Below are 18,757 nucleotides of genomic sequence, written 5' to 3'. Positions count from 1 at the left end.
TTTGCCTGCGGCGCAGAAAATTTGGCCAAAATAGGGACAAAACAGTGCTTTGGGAGAGCTCGAAAAATCAATTTGGTCGACCTAAAATAAAAAAAGCTCGACAAAATTTTTGAAATTTTTTTGAAAATTCGCCCCCTCGAGAAAATCCTAGTTCCGCCCCTGCTTGGGTGTATAAAAATCGTGCGTTAAAAACTACTATTTCGATTGCCGAAGTTGGTCTGAAAAACCACCTCAACTATACAGGTACAAAATGGAACTCAAAAATTGAACTCAGTAAGGAGCTTGTGTAGTTGAACCCAGTTAAAAAAGAATTAGTATAGTAACACACGACGCTTTTTAAGGTCGCTCATTGCTTGCCATCATTTTGGGTGTCCTACAATGTAATGACATACAATTTAACACCGTACATTTTAACACTTAGTCATTTCACTACTAAGCAATTTAAATCGACAACAATATATTTCCTATTTTCCAGTTTAACACAGTACATTTTAATAACTAGTCATTTCACTATTAATATTAATGCTGTATGAATTCCTTAGCTTAACTCTTATCACACCAAAGTTTTGACCTACTGCGTCATGAGTTCAATTGGTTCTGTTTTACGCAATTTTATACTCGTTTCAAATCAAAAACAATTGAGTCATAATTGCAGAGCTTAATTTAATTCGGTACGAAACGTATTTTTCAAACGGTAGCTACTTCAACAACAGTTCGTTAGATTTTTCAAGCTCTCGTATAATTTTCAAAGGAAAAAACGCTATTTTTCAAAATTTCACAAAGTATTTTCGGACAAACTTACTTTGCGATATTCGCTCCAAAAATACGCGTAAATTGCGGCAGCTATTGCAGCAGAATGATTAAATTTTTTTCAGAAAAGCATAGTAAACAAATTGATGACGTAAAATAGTCCTTAACAACTTAAAAGGTAGATCTTTGGGTGGCGAGGGGGTCCCTGAGAGGTAGAATGCGCAAAAATATGATGCGCTGCGAAAAATATACTTGTCTAGAACATGATCAAAATAGAACTTGATAAAAAAAATAAATAAACATCGAAATTGGTCTAAAAAACCACCTCAAGCATATATATTTCGTCATTGTCTTTTAAAGTGACAAAATACAACAAATACTATTAGACCTTCAAATAGAAAGCGACCATAATTAGATGTATGCTTGTTGATAATTAAGGGTACAATGCAATTATGGTGTTTCCGCGAACTTTTCTGCACTTCTAGGACTCAATTCAAAAGCATTTTTATTAATTAGCTTTACTCAACATCAAATGTCTAGAACATTTATTTAAAGAGCTGTGTAGAACTTGGTTACCTTACTTGGTTTCACATTTCAAATTGAAAAGCCTAACTTTCCTCTGGTAATCCGAACAACTGTAATTTAGTTTCATTTTTTGATTTTGACCAGTTCGTATCACTCTTTTCTGGTTCTAGTGTTTATAATCAAAATGTTTTTTGTTTCATAAAAACATGACTATTTTCGTTTGTCACATTGCTTCACAGTATTTTTTTCACCGGAAAACATTAAATATCAGTATTTTCGCGTCTCAGACACTTCGGATTTTAGTAACACGAGGAAAGGTTGGTTCATGGTTTCAACGAAATATTTTTTAATAACTACAGATGTCAGCACCAATATAGCTGCCGTTTTTAAACGAGGGACTCCCAGGTCCAATACACATTTTGGTCCTTCTTTGAAAGTCTTCGCTTTGTAAAGTTTTTCTATCTTCTATGATGATACCTCGTCTTGATCCCATCTTCATCAACCTGCCTTTGCCTCAACATAGTCAAGGGTAAAGTGGTGCAGTGAAGGAGTGGGGGATCATGTCGGGAAGAGAGGTGGGGTTCACCGTTGGACTGCAATGTTGAAACTCCTAGCGGAGAAGGAGTGTTCATCATTGGAGTTTCCAGAGGCGTTGAGGAGTTGGCTTCGACTGTTGCCGTAGTCGGAGAGCATCTTGCCGAACTCCTCATCTTCTTCGTCCTCGGAGCTGCTTCCGCAGTAGTGGCCACTGATGTAGTTCATCTGGCCTTCGAAGTCACACAACACCTAAGAAGTACCCATTCAAATGAAACACTTATGCTTAAACATACGAATTGAAATATTATGACTACCAGATTGACTTTTTTGAACATTCTATTTTGCATGCGTTTTCTTTTCCAGAAACGCGAATATGCCTCACCGTTCAGCCAACACAAGAAGTTTTCTGTACTTTAATTAGAATTGATGACAAAACCTACATCTTTTAGACCAAAACTAAGGCATCAAAACATTAAACAGAGGCGCCTTTTACCAAAATCAACTCAACTGTATGGTATGAAACCTTGAAAATGTTCAGGAAAAAACCTTCAGCATAATAACTTTATTAATTTTAGCATGATTTCGCAAATTGAACAACTTCTAAGAAGATACTTATAAGAATGAATATCGAAAGATAATAAAGCGTTCTTACACTGTCGATGTCGATGGGTTTCTTGGGGACCCCGTCCTCTCCCACCTCACCATCCATTTCGTCCTCCTTCTCCTGTTCCAGGTCGTCCTGCATCTTCTTGGCCGCATTCTGAGTCAGTCTGCTAGTCCCTATCAGCATCTTCACCTGGCCCACCATGAAATCGACCACCTAACACCACACAACTCAACTCATAAACAAACATCATACTAAGATCGTTTCTTAAAACAAACAAAAAAATAAGAGAAATGGGAGAAAAATATAAAAAAACTAAATATTGAAATGCTCATTAAATTCCTAGTTTTTATTCACATCAATAGCATGCATCCTGGCTATAATCGACATTTCAAGATCATTTATCCATTTAATGAGGTATAATCGTAAAAGTTATTTTTACGATTGAATTTTAAATGAAATTTTTTGAGTTCTTGAATTTTTTATTCTCAAAATAACGCATTAATCTTCGATAACTAATTTTATTGGAGTTAAACTAAACTTCCAGAGGCTTGAATAAAAGTTTCATGGCTTATCCTTTTTTAATAAAAAGTCAGCCCGCTCGCTTTACTCGCTCGAAGTTGGAGTGAAAATCAAAAATATCAAACTAGTTTTTCGCAGCACTGGGACCCTTTTTTAACAATTTTTGCGGGGAAAAAACTTAAACGCCCAAATACAAAGTTCCTCCCCATTTTCAATGGCCAGAGCAATGATACAATAAAAAATCTACATCCTTTCCATAAACAAAGTGAAAAATCAAGCATCGGGGCCAAATCGTCTCTGAATTTTCCATGCTATGAATGCAAGTTCGGATTAAGCGTGCTTTAAGCAGGCAAAGAATACATGAAGAGGGAGACTTGCCTCAAAGTCGTTCTCCTGTTGAGCGACCTCACCATTGACCTGGTCACATGCCTCGCAGATGATTGACAGGAACACATTAAGGAGGATCAAGTTGGCCGAGATTATGTAGGTGAACAAGAACCCAGGACCTGCAATATGTAATGATATCATTACGAAATCAATCGAAGCACAACTTCGGAGTCTGAAGGGTTAAATTATTTCGAAGTATTTGATCCAAAGAATATGCAACTCCAAAACCCTTGTCTTATTATATACAAAGAGTTCATTTTGAAACTCTGGATTTCAATTTTTGTCAGGGTAACACATTTTGCATCGTGAAGTCCAAAGACGCTTGAAGTATCAAATTTATTGCATAAAAGCACAACTTCACTAGCCTCAGGTGATATGTAAAATATTTCGGAGTCAATTTATTTTAACCTCTTTAAGTAAAACCATCACTTTTGCGGATAGAAAAAAAAAACAAAAAACATCGGTAGTAAATTATGCTAACCGAGCATTCGGTCAGCCTCCTCCACTTCGTAGAAGTCCCATTGTCCAAGCAGCATGGCCATGAGGGTGGTGGAACAGGTCACGAAGGACTTGTAGCCAGACACCACAGAGCCCAGAACCAGGTAGGCGAACTGGGCGAACGCAATGAACACCACCTGCATCCAACACAACAAACCGTCAATTAGGAAGAAAAAGATCCGTTATGCTATTCACAGTAGCAGAACATTTCAAATGCGACATACTCAAAGCAGTATCAAGCTGCAAAGATCCTTGCTAGTTGCTTGCAACTCATCTATTAACTTGATAAGAAGTACCAGTCAAGCACGTACTAAATTCTTTGAGTTCGTGATTTGCCACTTACTCCCTTAATGAAACCAAACGAAAAACAGAGGAAAAATGAAATGAAACTTTCAATGCCCCGGGAAAACCGTCCCATCAGTCCACAAAAAACCCTAATCGGCTATTTGTTTTTAAAAAAATTAAGGAGTTTCTTCAAAGCCTTCTTCTCACCTAGCGAACAATTAATACAAAGCAGAAAATAATTGTGGTTTAAAAGTTGTTTGAGGAAGTTATGCATACGGTGAACATGATGAGGAAGTTGGTGATGTCGTTGGCTGCCACTTTGAGCACACAGGCGAAGGAAGACATCTTCTTGTTGAACCGCATCATGTACATCAGTTTGATATATCCAAAGTAACACGTGATCGCAGATACCACTCTAAACACAAACAATACCAATGGAAAAAAAGAACAAAAGCGGTGAAAACATTCCAAAATTTACACATTTTTCCACAACTTTTACAACACATCAGAAAAATTGGGCAAAAAAGAGTTGTTTGTTTTACATGATTTAAATGTTTTTTTTTGTGATAATACCGAAAACATTCCATCGATAAAACTGAAAAGATAAAAGTTGCAATGCGTGATAAAAAGGCATTTTAAATGATTACTGGCAAGAATTTTCATATAATAAAAACTTCGAGTGTGAAGTGGTGCAATAAATCAGCCGAAGTATAAATCATCCGAAAGTTACGTCATTTGTCAGAAACTTGCATGACTTTCGTAACTGTTATACAACTATTATAGGACAATTACATATTTCCGGCAGGTTTATATGGGAACTGAGGTCTATATTTCGGCTGATTTCTATACCGCCAAAATTTAGCGAATTTTCTTAGTTACCTGTAGGTCTCGTTGACAGTTGCCGGTCCTCCGAAGCTGATGAACCGGGTGTTGGAGAACTCCTTGATCTGGTTCATGGTCACCTCCACTCCTATGACGTAAGAGATGATGAGACCGAAGGAGGTCCACGAGAGCACTATGATGACGATCTCCACCCAGTTCCAGAACTGCTTCAGGTAGCCCCACTTCAGCTGCTTCACCTCCTTAGCTGTAAATTAGAAAAAAAAACCTGATTAATTTTAGAAAATTGCATTTCAAAGTGCATAAAATTCAATCACAACCATGCAATCAAACAAAAACGTTCGAAAGTTTAAGGTCAATGGGAAAAAATAATCAATTACACAGGTTGATCTACGACACAGGTTGTGCAATGTTAAATTTGCATCATATCGATTAAACTTTTGATTTCAGATCCGACTATGAAACGTTCCTTCTCAAACACCTACAAAACACTATCTAAGTTCTAATTGGATGATCATTACAATTTATTTGACTCTACAGGTAAAAATGATTTTATGGCGCTGGTATTTTAGATATGGTGCTTTATTTTGGTCTGGGGTGTCGTTGCTTTGGTTTTTTGACACGGAGTTTGTCTGTCTATGATAAGGTTGGTGTCTCGTTTTATTTTGTTTTGGGCGGTGTTGTTTGTTCGTACCTTCCACCCACATGTAGTAGATTAGGAACACTAGATATGCCAGTTGACATACCAGTACCAAGTAGCCAGCACTGCTCATGTAGGGATAGAGACGCAGCGTTTTCATCTGGTTTCACACGCAGCAAAACACACAATAATCATTACACGTGATCAATATCTCATAATAAACCAAACACTACGGTCAAATGTATTTCTTGAAGGAAAAAGGTGAAATGTTCTTTTAAAGGGAAATGTAAAGTTAAGAAGCTGTACCATCGTTAAGATCAATGATAGTGCAACTTCTCTCAATGATAGTGCAAGTTTACAGATAAAATCAGCAAGCACAAGAAATAAACTGGCAATTAATCTTTTAGGGAAAACTTCAGCTCATTGCAGAGAACCGATTTTGTACCCAGTAGCAGATTTAAGGGGGATTCGAAATCCTGATGACCCAAGGGGTCCGCTCTTTGGTGCTACTTTAAGATATTCATTTTTGGCTGACCGTCCCTATATGTTTTCAAAAGGCGCCTTCAAACTTTCAGGAAGGACGCCCGCTAAAAACGCATTTTTTAATCAAATATTTTCAAAATGTGTCTAAAAAAATTGGGATGGCAATTTTTCTGGGATTGCAATTTTTCCTCGACTTCAAGCAATATACAGCCGAACTACGTTTTATTACCGAACTGTGTATCCCAGTTCTGACTCACAAGTTGATCTCACATTTTCTGACTATCTTACTTTGATCGAATTGTCTAAAAATTAAACGCTTAATCATAATAAAACGGACAGATTATGAAGTGTGAAAGAGGCACCTGTTCGTAGGGGTATCCGTCTCCCTGTGCACTGAACTCCACCACCAGACTGACCACAGAGAACAGGTTCACATTGGGGTTGAACACCGTGAACTCAATAATCACTGCACGAGTCAAGGTGTCCACCTAACACAACATATCAATTTTCACCAACTATCGATTATTGCTAAGGATTGCAACATCTCAACTATCGATTATTGCTAAGGATTGCAACATTTCAACTATCGATTATTACTAAGGATTGCAACATCTCAACTATCGATTATTGCTAAGGATTGCAAAAAACTTGGACAGATTAACCAATTCAAAAAACTATTCGCCTATCATGCAAGTTTCAGGCAAATTTGAAGTTTTTGGCGACCTTTAAAATCGAGTTCTATCTGAATGAAAAAAAAACATCTGCGAACTTTTTTCATAAGGTTTATTTTTCATTTTAATTAAATTGTCTGCAATTGACACTGCATTTGTCGTAGCTATACTAACCCAGCTCATCTCCTGAAGTCGTTCCACATCCTCCTTCGCCTTTTCGGGGTCAGTGCTCAGAGTGAGGATGTAGCCGCCAGGTCCATACATGTTCAGGTCACCCATAATCGGAATACCTAGAAGCGCAAATCGCCATAGAATATTTTTTAGATTTCGGTTGATAGCAAAAAAGCTGGTTAACCGAAAGGGGCGGTTAATCATTCGTTCAATTTTCTCAAACAAAACGCTCCAAAGCGGAAATTTTTGCACGTTTACTCAAAATTTGGTCTTATGCGCAGAAATTTATGGCAAAAGGGATCAGAATATAATTTACGAGAGCTCAAAAATTCAATTAAATTGACCAAAAATTAAGATCGACAAAAAATCACCGTTCATTTCTCAAACCGTTTTTAGTTACTCGAAGAACTGTACGAAAAATATCTGTTTAGAAAACGTCTATTTAGGCGGTAAATTTGTCAAGCAAGAAAATTGGTGAAACTAAATGAGAAAAAATGACTCACCGTCGGCCTGCAGCTGTGGTACATAGACCCAGGGGTTCGATCCAACGGGGTGATCTTTTTCATTCAAGTAGTACTCGTCCGTGTTGATTGTCTCGTTCTCGGGTGGCACAATCCAGCCCTCGTAATAGCCCGCAACATCCCCGTCTCCCAACGAGTAGTCCGGATAGCAGTCATTCACAGTATCTTGGATGATCTTCGGCGCATAGCAGTGAGCGAGAGGGTCCATTCGCACCTGCCGAATACGAGCCGCGCCGACTAGATACGACTGGTGGTCACTAGTGAATCCCTGGATGTCATCGGTGACGTTGCCGTTGTACCACTGCTGGCTGTAGAGGTTCGGAATGAGAGATTTGTACATCCAAGCCCAGTAGTCGGGATATTTGGTAATGCCTGGCCACTTGGTACCTAGATAAGGAAGGAAGTATTAATAGAATGAAAGTTCCCCAAAACTAACTAATAAATCCTTGGCTACAAATTATGTCTTTCAAAGCGTCTAAATAATTCAAACCGTGAGCTTGATATGGCATTAAAAAATCTAATATCTTACTTCACGACGCGGCTAGCATGAGAAAAAAATATCAAAAATGTAGCACAGTAGCTACCTATATTCTTAACTCTGGTTGATTTTTTTTAAAACCGATCTCCTTTAGTGTTTTAAGTTACGAAAAATTAGAAATAAAGGTCAAAAAAGTCCATTTGGATTTTGAGGAAAACTGAAGTGAATAAGAACCGAACATGTAAGCTAACACACCCGTTGTGAACATATTTCGGAGGTTCTCCGTCATGAGATAGCCCTGTGGATCGGTCTGGGCGTTGCATATGGTGCTGAGCAGGAACAGGAATATGAAGTACCTCCCTATCTCGAACAGGGCATCCCACATCTTCTTCATCTTCTCCCGGTACTTCTTGGCCGCCTCCAAGTCTGTGGCCATCGGCTTCGAATAGGCCTGCTGCAGTTTCTTGTACTGCCTTTTGTAGTCGCTGTAGTCCAGCTAAAACATCAAAAAAGATGACGTCACCTGATTAAAATAAATAGCAATTCAGGAGTTATGTACTATTTTATTCTGTTGATAGGTTGTCGACTTGAAACATTTTGGTATAACCAGAAAACTCCAAAAATGAACACAATTGTCATTAGCTGATTTGAAGGGAGTGTGATTGACAAAAACATCCTATCCTAATGGACAGCAAGTTTGTGACGCTGGCCTTTATTTTGTGCAGGAATTAACAAAAGAAACGTAACTGATTTTCCGATGTGTTTGACATTTTTGTTGCAAAGTTTACCAAAAATTATGTTGTTACTTAATTTTTCAAACAAAATTTTTTTTCATTGAAATCTTGATATAGCCACCCAATGCTCCAAATGCCTGTTTTTTGCCTCATTCTTTACAGGAAACTTTAGTTTGGGTTCGTTTTGATTATAATACATGTTGCATAATCACAAAACTTAAAAACAGTAAGAGGGAATAAATAAACTTGCCTCTACAATAGCCTTTCCTCTCTCAGACGTGTTCTCTATGATCTCCATCCTCTGTTGTTCCTTCGGATCCGGCTGCTCTGGCTTCTTGATCAACAGAGCGAAGAACAGACCAAGACAGATGCACTTGAGAGGCTGGATAAAGAAGAGACTCTCGAAGAAGCCCATCAGGAATGTCTTCAGCCACAGGTTGCTCTGACTCTTACCATAGGCCATACCATACAGCAGGGTGAAGAAGGCCGCCACGAAAGATACCTGCAAAAAAACTGCTTTTCATTGCGAGACCAAACTGTGCATTTTGTGACAGGCCGCAACAGGCCAAAATCAGAATTGTCGCGGAATCCGCAACATTGCTTTATTTCTTTGATTTCTTTACTATTTTGGATTCCAAAAACAAATAGCTAAAACTCTGTACCGCTCAAAATTGTTGGAAACACTCCAAGTTCATTGAAGCGACGAGAAAGGACCCCTAACGCAGCATTAGTGTATGTGTATATGAACACTTCAAATATAATTACTCAACTTTTTGTAGGGTAATAAAAAGCATATTTGTCAAAAATCGTCCACTTATTTTTTCAATATCGCAGAAAAAAATGGGCAAAAGTTGTATGACTTGCCATTTAAAACTTTTCGACTCAAAATGACTTTTGATGTCTACTTAGTAGCAAATCAATTATGACTCCAGATAAATCAAAATATACAGTAAGGGCCGATTGAAGTTAATGATTTTTTTATGCCACATTTCAAAACAAAATGACATTCAAACCGAATATAAAAAGCGTTTCGTGCAATTCAACAGGTTGCATAAAAACTTACAGAAACCGTTAAACTCAAGGTTAGTAAATAATGTGAGTGGGTTACTTACCATGACCATAAGTACCCATGCAATGTACACAGTCCACCAGGGCAGTCCCTTGGGCTTCTTTCCCTCTTCCATCTCACTCGGAGGGGGCTCATTGATTACACTCTCAATACTGCATGTAGACGCCTCCAGCTGATCCTCTGAACCAACATTATCATGGCATCCAAAATTAATTGACATTTTTACAAATGGCACATAAAAAAGGAATGGCATGCTTGTACAAAAATGTTTGTTTTCTAATTTTGAAAACCAAAAATTCGATGAGCTTTAAGCCTCGAATCGATGAAAGGGGCGTTTTTGTCAATTTTTCACAAAAACAATAGATGGTTAAGTTTGTACCCCACCACTCACGCAGAAATTAGTGGTAGAGATTTATCACCCGAGCGAATATCACAAAAAAACTTTGCCTGATCTAGTCCAAAATCAAAAAGACTCACTCGCTGTCTTCTTCTGGCCAGGCATCATCGCCTTCAGCTTTCCAAACAGCCCCTTCGGCTTGCTCTTCTTGCTCTTAAACATGGACGTGTGCGACACTGTCATGCGTCCCGCAGACTGGATACTCGTTCTCGAAGCCGAATTCAGATTCGTGAAACTTCTCTGACTCTTCGCACTGCGATGGTGTCCACGTGCAGCCGTCAGGGACTTGCCGCTCTTCATGGCTTCAGTGTCGCGAAGTTCTTTGGGAACCCTTGGCTTGGCATTTTTGAACAGGTACACGACAAGGAAGTTGACGGGGAAAATGACGACGTTGCATTGAAGGCCAATCATAACCTTAAAAATAACAATGCTTATAAGATGAAAATTTCTATTCAACCAGTTTTTTTTCTAATCAGAATTTCCAACATCAAAATGAAATCGGTATTTATCGCTGAAAAGACTCAGGCATCCGTTTAGAATCAAATTAATACAAGCGTCGCTTGTGTAACAAAAAACCAAGCTAAGGAATATCCAAAAAGTTTGAGTAGATCTCAGCTGACTTGTGTAAATCACCACAACTCTGAATTCATGGCTTGAGATTTCACCTCAAAATTGAAAAGGACCAGAAAGTCTCATGACAATCTCTCAGGCTATAGCTCAAATGATTTTAAATGCTGTTTTTTGTAACAAAAATTATGGCATATACGCCTAAAAACAATTTATCATGATTATGCTTATCATTACCTGAGTCCAGCTTAGTTCGATTCCCATGACCGAGATGGTGTTCGTATCCGCCTCTGCAGCTCCGAAGAACATGATATTAGCCAACATGGTACAATAGAGCAGACATAGACAGCAGGATGCACGCTGCACACGAGTGAAACTACTTCGCACGGGTCGACCGAACACGCTGAACCAGATGTTTCCGTCCCACAGATCACGCTCGATCTTATTCTTGAAGAGAGTCGTGAAGTCTTTCAGTTCGTCCTCGGACGCCACTGGGATTTCTCGGTCCACTTGTCCGTCATCTTTATCCACTGCGAGCCATCGGTTGTTCAAGAAGATGTACTGCTTGTTGTTGTCATTGAGATCTTTTGCGACCAGATGTTTCAGATACCTTAAATATTATCCAGTTTTTTGAAATTCCAAAGGCTCTCTCCCTTGCTGGTTCGTGGAACATTTAAATGATCAAGGTTTGAGGCCTGAAGGAAGAATTTTGAGCCACAAAAGAGATGGATAAACAAGACGATCATCTGCATCATCTACAGGGTTTTTCAAAACGTGTTTTTTTTAAATACTATCTTACAATTCGCAAATATCTGGGTTATTAAAATGCTTGGATATTTACCAGTTTTTTTATTATGCATTTTTTTGCGAAATTTTAAATCAAAATCGCAATCCAAAAAATGACATATTGTATCAGAATTCGGCATATTTTGACTGCCTTTTGCAAAAAGAATGGCTTCAGTAACCCAAATATTTGTGAAATGAACAAAAAATTATTTTAAAAAACATGTTTTGAAAACACCCTGTAGCGAGAGTGCTATTTAACATAAGGCGAAGAAGTTTGTTACCACTAAGAGCCACAGATGTTTCAAATATACCACCAAAAAGCTGCGAATTTTTTTCTAACTCATGTATCCACTATCATTTTTGAATCAATCGTTGCAAAAAAAAACGTCTATTAAACTTCACTCGTCTGTCAAATTCTATATTCGACCATAATTACATAATTTTGCTAAATCTGCAAGAGTTGAAAAAAACATACCAGGCAGGTTGGTTGCCCTTGTTGTTGTGCCAGATCTGCAGCGAGCTCAGTTCTCCCAGTGACTCCGGTGTAGTGAGAATAAACGTGTCCACACTACCAGAGCAGAACAATTCTTTGTCTTCATCCAGGAGCACATGAGGCTTTGAGTTAGTCTTTTCGCCACACAGGATAATTGTGACATTTGATGAGGTTCCGGCGTCACCTCCAATTCCAGTGTAGACAGTTATCTCGTACTGGTAATTATCCCGAGGGTCGTTGTCGGCCAAGAATGTAATACCAAGCTGAAAAATAAACGTTAAGAGTTTTCTTTACAAAGTTCCATTTACATAATCTTTGAAGCAACCGATGATTAACGGTAAGCGACAGCCTTTTATTTATTTATTTATTTATTTATTTAAATATTCATCATGAGTAATCAAATTATCATAACACAATATGCAAAAATTCAAAGATAACTCATGATAGGACAACCAGAAAGCCAACGAGAGGCTTGTTGAAGGTTGCCCCGTAAAGGAATCACATCATATGACATCAGATCAAAAAGTTCAATAATTAATTTAGGTCAAGAGGCAAATTTAAAGCGAAAAAAAAACGAGACTTAAATAGTGCAATCACTCTTTTTTTTTTAATTTAAGATCTTTATTCTTTAACATGAGAACCAGAGATATGATGCAAGCTTATACTTACAAGGGTATACAACTGACAGCGGGCGGATGCGAAATAATGACTGTTAATTTAACAAAAAAAAGGAAATAAAATCCAAAATTTTCGTGGCTCAATGTAGTTTGGAAAAAAGTGTACCCTGGGCTGAAATTAAGCTCTTGTCGATTTTGCAAATTAAATAACAAAAAGGAAAAAGAAAAGATTTTCAATAAACTATTAAAATCTAAAATTTTCAAATTTTAAAATCAGATTTACTTTAAGAACTTCTGAGATTTTGGTGCCAGGAGAGCGCTAACTGAAGCTTTAAACCGTTATCGATCAAAGCTTCCAAACCTGGCTTTTCTCAAAACCTGAAACATTGTCGAAGTACGACTAAACGAGCCTTAATAAGATTCGCGGGAAAAATTTAAATGACAGGTGAAGCTGCGCTTCGCAAACACTGACAAAAAGCAGCTCTATAAAAAGAAACAGAACGGTTGAAACATGCTTCGAATTCGTAAAACTTTTGCTGTTTGTCGGATTCAAAGCTGCGACCTCGAATTTTGGAGTCTCACGTTCTTCCCTATAGACAAAACGCTTAACATTTGGCAACATTGGGCTCGAATAAATCAGAGAACAGATGTAATGAATTTTCTAATGCTACAGATCGTGATTATACCAAAAAGTGTCAGAGTTAGGTTGGAAAAAATTAGAGTAATAATAATACGCTACGCTCACACGAGTAAAAAAAAATCAAAGACACCCAAAAAAAAAGTCTCCACGTCGGGCACAGAGTCCATAAACTCGCAGCAAAAAAAATTGCAGCATCTCAAAATATTGCGGCTTTTTTTCCTTTTACCTCACCTGCAAAATTATGAAGGCAAATTTTTTTCACATTGTTCAATTGCTGTCAAAATTGACATACGGACTAATTAGGCCATGACAAACATAATCGATCTTCATACGGACACCTAAATAACTGCTTATTTTAATATATAATACTACTCACTTTTTTCTCGTCTCTCCTGTCCTTCCTTCGGCACCAGACGACAACCAGAATGTAGAGAATGAGCACAGACACAAGAGTGGCAAACACAGTCGGGTTCTCATGCAGACTGCTCAGCATCTTAAACACAGAACAACTTAAAGTAATCATCACAACGAAAAAAAAATCTGTTTTGAAAACAGGCAACGAAATGTTCATAAAAGTGTGAAATTGAAAGTTTTAATCAGTGATTATAGCTAAATTGCCACCAAATGAGCACTTGTGTTTGCGACTTCGGCTGGAAAAAAAGTCGAGTCATACTATGACACTACGTACGCTAGCTTGCTTGTGTAAACAACTATATAAAGCGAACCATGATAGAGTCCATGACGTTGAGGCTGTTGGGTGGTACGAAGAAGGAGCCTCCGAAAGAGGACAAGTGAGTGGTCTTGCATTTGATCTGGGCACAACTGGTGCTGGGACTGGGCGAGGTGCCCTCTGTCGTGTATGTCTGAAGCACTTCGTTGTAGTACAGACACGAGGTCTGGTACACAATCGTGTCTATCTCCTGCACGATTGAATCATCCGGCTCTTCTTGAAATCCTGCCATGATGGCTTCAAAAAGACAAAAAAAATGGTAGTAATTATATTACAAGCTTTAAAATTAGTCAATGTATCTTTTCTCAATACCATTCACAAAATACAATTACAGTAGAACAACTCTCCTAGAAATAAGGAAGCCCTCTAAAAGAGACACTTCCCTGAGAAATCAACCCATGACCGTCAAAACCGTTTGGTATGTGATTAAATATGACTCACCAACAGACCATGGGCCCACTCTGTTTGCCAATGTGAAGCCGGAGAGGAATGCTCGGAAGCAGTTGTTGGCCACAATATTCGAAGTCAGACACTCATCCCTAGTCTCGTTGGAGATCAGACCCACCCCGTCAAGGTACACTTCCTCAATGAGTCCGGTGAAGTTGGCAGGATCGAATATCTGAACGCTCAGCATTTATATTCTCAAGATTTCCAATTCATGTTCCCACATAATTTTGCACAGGCACAAAGTAATGTAATTTCGACTTGATTTATTTAATTTCTAAATATGTACTCAAATAAAGAAAATACTTGAACAAGATGAAACACTCAATCAGTAGCGGATTTAGGGAGGGGGCGGACGCCCCCCCCCCCCTCAGGGATTCGACCCCCTGCTCACCCAAAGGGTCCCCCTTTGAAGTATTTTTTGATATCCATGTTTGGCTGACGGACCCCTAAATTTTTCTAAAGGCGCCTTTGGCGCCAATAAATACTAATTTTGAGGGGGGAGCGCGCGCCGAAAAAACGCGATTTTTTGGTTAAAAATTTTTAAAAAGTGCCCAAAAACGCCTTTTTTGGCATTTTTTCAAACAGTTGCCTGCAGCGCAGAAAATTTGGTCAAATTATGGTCTTTATAGTGGTTTGGGAGAGCTCAGAAAATCAATTTGGTCGACCTAAAAAAAAGAAAAAAAGGTCGACAAAATTCACCCCAATCGAGACAATCCTATATCCGCCCCTGCACTCAATCATCAATGTTTGAAGAAAAATGGAAAAATTATATAGCTAAATTAAAACGAGAAAGTAAATAGACGCTAACTTATTTTTCACTTGTCAGTGTTTCGTTTTGAATAGAACAAAAAACAGTGGAAAATGGCGTCTCTAAATGAGCAATCCCAAAAATGTAGATTTTCACTTGAATGTAATACTAACGAAAAAGAAGTCGTCTTCGACAGCGGAAGTATTGACAGCCAAGTTCGCGAAATCCATTTGGTCATCGCCGATAGTGGTCCAATCATGACTCGAGAAATTATACCTCATTCGCACTACAATCTGGGTAGCTTGCATAGACAATGTATCCAAACAGAAATCAACAATCAATGCCGAGTTCTCATCTGAAACGTTCACATCCACAGATAGAAAATCTTTCTGCTGGGTCAAATTGGCGCTCGTTAGCACGACAGGCTGTTTGGCAAGGTTCTCGTTCGAGAACTCAATCGCCGACTCGATCGGGAGGTCTCGGATTTTAAGCACAGATAAATTGCATTCATCCTCGTCGGTTTCGCTCCATGTGATTTTAAGGAGCTTGATGTCAACTTTCTCACTGCTCGGAGCGTTGTCGGCAGGCATCGCATCCGCACAGCCCAAGAACTTGATGTTCTAAAAACGAAACCATTACTGTTTCCATTCTTAAAAAAAATCAGAACACAGATGAAAAGAGTTATACTTCTTGGTAATCTTATGCGAATGTGAATGCACTTTCTCACAGGGTATAATCAATTAACAGCGTGACATGATTACTGAGTTTATATCTTCGTCCATTTGCCTAACTCCAGCCATGCTTTAACTTACACATAGAGCACACGAGTCTCCGTCACAATCGGATGGCAGTTCTGGAATGTGGGTTCCAGTGTCCGGAAACAGTTGGTTCTTAGACCGGGTGCAGGACATTGAGAAAACTGGGTTGTCTTCTGTGACGTTGATAGCCGGTGACTTCTCCCCCTCTGCTAGTCCACACACAATGGCTGCAGCCAGATCTCCTAGAGAGCTGCGGATCATTGTCGCAACATCGGCACTCTAGACAAATGAAAACTGCGGATGAGTAAAATTTGAAACAAGGGGATCCAAACTCCAACCTATGATTAAAAAAACTTGATACAAAAATTGATGAGAATGACAAAAATAGATATTTCACGATTACCCGGTTGCTGTATACGCACAAATGAGTGCTTCTGCTGCAAAGCTGTTATCTCTATCATTGAGTCTGAATAGTAAAAACTCAGAGAAATTTAGCTCACACCGAGAAAATCTTTTCACATTTATTCATGCAGGTCAAACAACATTATACTATAATTTTATCAAGATTGAACTAATTTGGGAGAACAAATCTATCATTACAGAGAAAAAAAGAGGCAGTAGTGGAATCAGTTCAATTCACATTACCTGTCCTGATTGACCTCCACAGACATCTGGCTGCTCCTGGATACTGATCACGGTTCCATCGGCAGACACAGTACTGGTTGAAGTTGTAGTTGTAGTAGTTGTGGTAGTAGTCGCTTCTCCACTGGTGAAAACAAATTATGATTAAAATGAGAAACCAGTTTGATTTTCCACATTGTTCGCGATAGAGGGTAGAAGATCCAAAACATCCAAAAACTTTGCATTTTGATCATAACTTTTATGAACTAGAAAATCAGATAATTTTGATGCAACCATGAATTTTACGGGATACAAATTTGCATTCGGGCATTTTTAAATTTGCTTTCGCGTAAAGTCAGATATTCAGATACCATACTATAAATTTCATCAAATCAGAGACGGTGTACAACAGAAAACCCAAAATTTGTTTGATTTGAACGTGTACAGTGCTGATTTAAATTATCGGAAAAACTAGAAAAACATGAAAGTTAAAACGCGTTTTTCTCAAATTGGATGAAATTTAGACAAAAAGAGAGTAGTTCGGATTTGAGTCAAAATTTGCTTAGAATTTTAGCAGTGTATCTAGCGAATTTTTGGCCCGCAAATTTTTAACCCAAAAACGGATCAATTTTGGCTGTTTTTAGCCAAACAAAACTCACGTCAAAAATACAAAATCAATTGCCGAAAAAACTTTATAAAGTGAGCCTCTTGTTTATGAAGGGTATAATCTCCAAAATAACGTTTTAAAAATTACACAAAATGTTGTAAAATAAATTTTAATTCAAAAATTGGCATTTTTAAGTAAAAATGTTATTTTCGGTTACCAAACGAAAATAAATTTATTTAAGCAAAATTGAGAAGATTAAACTCTACTTCAACATTGCTCAGGGTTACAATCTGGTCGCCAAAAAAGTAGAGACTTAATCAAAATCTAACGAAATCATCACAAAATGAACAAAAAACAAGTTCCCAAAGAACTAAAAAGATCATGGTTTGGCCAAATTTAGTGCGCCGCAGGCAAAATTTTGAAAAAGCAGGCCAAAAAAAGTTTTTCTGGCGGACGCTTCCCCCTCAAAACTAGTATAAATTGACGCTAAAGGCGCCTTTATAAAAATTTTGGGGTTCGTCGGCCAAAAATAGATATCTCAAAATTGTTCAAAGGGGGGACCTCAGGAGTTTTGATGTACTCTATAAACAAAATAGTGACCAGTAAAAAAGTAGAGAGTTTTTAAAGACCAATAGTGACCGGTCACTATAACAGAGACCAGTTGGTAACCCTGATTTTGCTAGCCTACATTGGAAGCTTACTTTGATAAAATTTTGTCAGAATTGAAGCCGGTAGTTTTATTTCAGTAAAAAAATTTCACTATATTATTTTTAGTAAAAATCTAAGCGAAATTCGACATCTTCGACAATTCGACAGACTAAAGTCATTTTAATTGGAGAAACACTTATTTTAAATTTCGTACTTTATTCGTTTTGTGAAATTACTATAAAGCATTGTATTGGATCAAAAAATTGCAATTGTCATGCCAGAAAATTGATACCACGAAGAAATTTGCCGAACTAAGGACTTAATATCTCCATGAAATGATTTTGAAAACATATCAAATGTCAAATTGCAAAACAAAATCAAATTAGCTTGTGAACATCTCTTAAGATTTTTTCTCAATACATCCCACGAACTTGATAAGTGTCTTCAGTGTGTTCATTTACATTTGAAATAATGTTTAAAAAAAAACGTTTACGAAAACTTCATACGTTGTCTCGAATGATGTTCACTTGAAGCAAAACAAAACAAAACACAACCACCAGCGTTAAAAACACTCAGAAACGTTTACCGAGCGACAATTTAATCGACGAAATTTGGGTAGGTGCCGAGGAGTAAAAAAAAAAGCTGTCACAAAAAAAAATTTGAGCTTTTAAGTTTTGAAAATCAAAATTTTTACGCTTCGCCACTCGCGAAGCACACAAAAACATTTAAATCTGTTTTGCCTTTCAAACGACGTCATTTCAAATGGCTAAGCCGTTATATATAAGCCGATACCATTTTAGCAAAAAAAAACGGGAAAAAACGAAGTTAGTAAAATTACAATTTACAGAACGTCTTTAAGTTACAGTAAACATTGCCTAATAAGAAGAAAATTCCAAGATTTGGAAAGTAAGTTCGCAAAAATAAGCAGACAAACGTACGATGGTCTGCCAATTCAAGTTTTCCCAGAAAAACTGAAATTCAGA

The 18,757-nt window shown here is 37.8% G+C and overlaps 2 protein-coding genes across 3 annotated transcripts in view; one reads left to right on the top strand and one right to left on the bottom strand.

Moving 5' to 3' along the window:
* LOC134840219 (kinesin-like protein KIF9) overlaps window positions 1-18,757 on the top strand; it is a 510,307-nt gene that overhangs the window by 77,676 nt on the left and 413,874 nt on the right. The gene's annotated exons all lie outside the window — the stretch shown is intronic.
* LOC134840133 (uncharacterized) overlaps window positions 1,239-18,757 on the bottom strand; it is a 34,283-nt gene continuing 16,764 nt past the window's right edge. The window contains exons 23-44 of the mRNA XM_063855867.1: window positions 16,544-16,664; window positions 15,953-16,177; window positions 15,314-15,760; window positions 14,387-14,564; window positions 13,941-14,182; window positions 13,592-13,708; window positions 11,941-12,221; window positions 10,917-11,289; window positions 10,193-10,526; window positions 9,759-9,895; window positions 8,897-9,148; window positions 8,168-8,408; window positions 7,417-7,821; window positions 6,917-7,032; window positions 6,434-6,559; window positions 5,643-5,748; window positions 4,988-5,195; window positions 4,385-4,523; window positions 3,807-3,960; window positions 3,317-3,444; window positions 2,465-2,632; window positions 1,239-2,061 (exon numbers count right to left, since the gene is read on the bottom strand). Of these exons, the coding sequence (XP_063711937.1) occupies window positions 1,858-2,061; window positions 2,465-2,632; window positions 3,317-3,444; window positions 3,807-3,960; window positions 4,385-4,523; window positions 4,988-5,195; window positions 5,643-5,748; window positions 6,434-6,559; window positions 6,917-7,032; window positions 7,417-7,821; window positions 8,168-8,408; window positions 8,897-9,148; window positions 9,759-9,895; window positions 10,193-10,526; window positions 10,917-11,289; window positions 11,941-12,221; window positions 13,592-13,708; window positions 13,941-14,182; window positions 14,387-14,564; window positions 15,314-15,760; window positions 15,953-16,177; window positions 16,544-16,664 (4,702 nt within the window). The 3' untranslated portion in view covers window positions 1,239-1,857. The remainder of the gene's footprint in view (window positions 2,062-2,464; window positions 2,633-3,316; window positions 3,445-3,806; window positions 3,961-4,384; window positions 4,524-4,987; window positions 5,196-5,642; window positions 5,749-6,433; window positions 6,560-6,916; window positions 7,033-7,416; window positions 7,822-8,167; window positions 8,409-8,896; window positions 9,149-9,758; window positions 9,896-10,192; window positions 10,527-10,916; window positions 11,290-11,940; window positions 12,222-13,591; window positions 13,709-13,940; window positions 14,183-14,386; window positions 14,565-15,313; window positions 15,761-15,952; window positions 16,178-16,543; window positions 16,665-18,757) is intronic.

This window comes from Symsagittifera roscoffensis, chromosome 1, assembly GCF_963678635.1.
Source record: "Symsagittifera roscoffensis chromosome 1, txSymRosc1.1, whole genome shotgun sequence".
Classification (NCBI taxonomy): domain Eukaryota; kingdom Metazoa; phylum Xenacoelomorpha; order Acoela; family Convolutidae; genus Symsagittifera; species Symsagittifera roscoffensis.
This window is presented reverse-complemented; position numbering and strand designations above follow the sequence as displayed.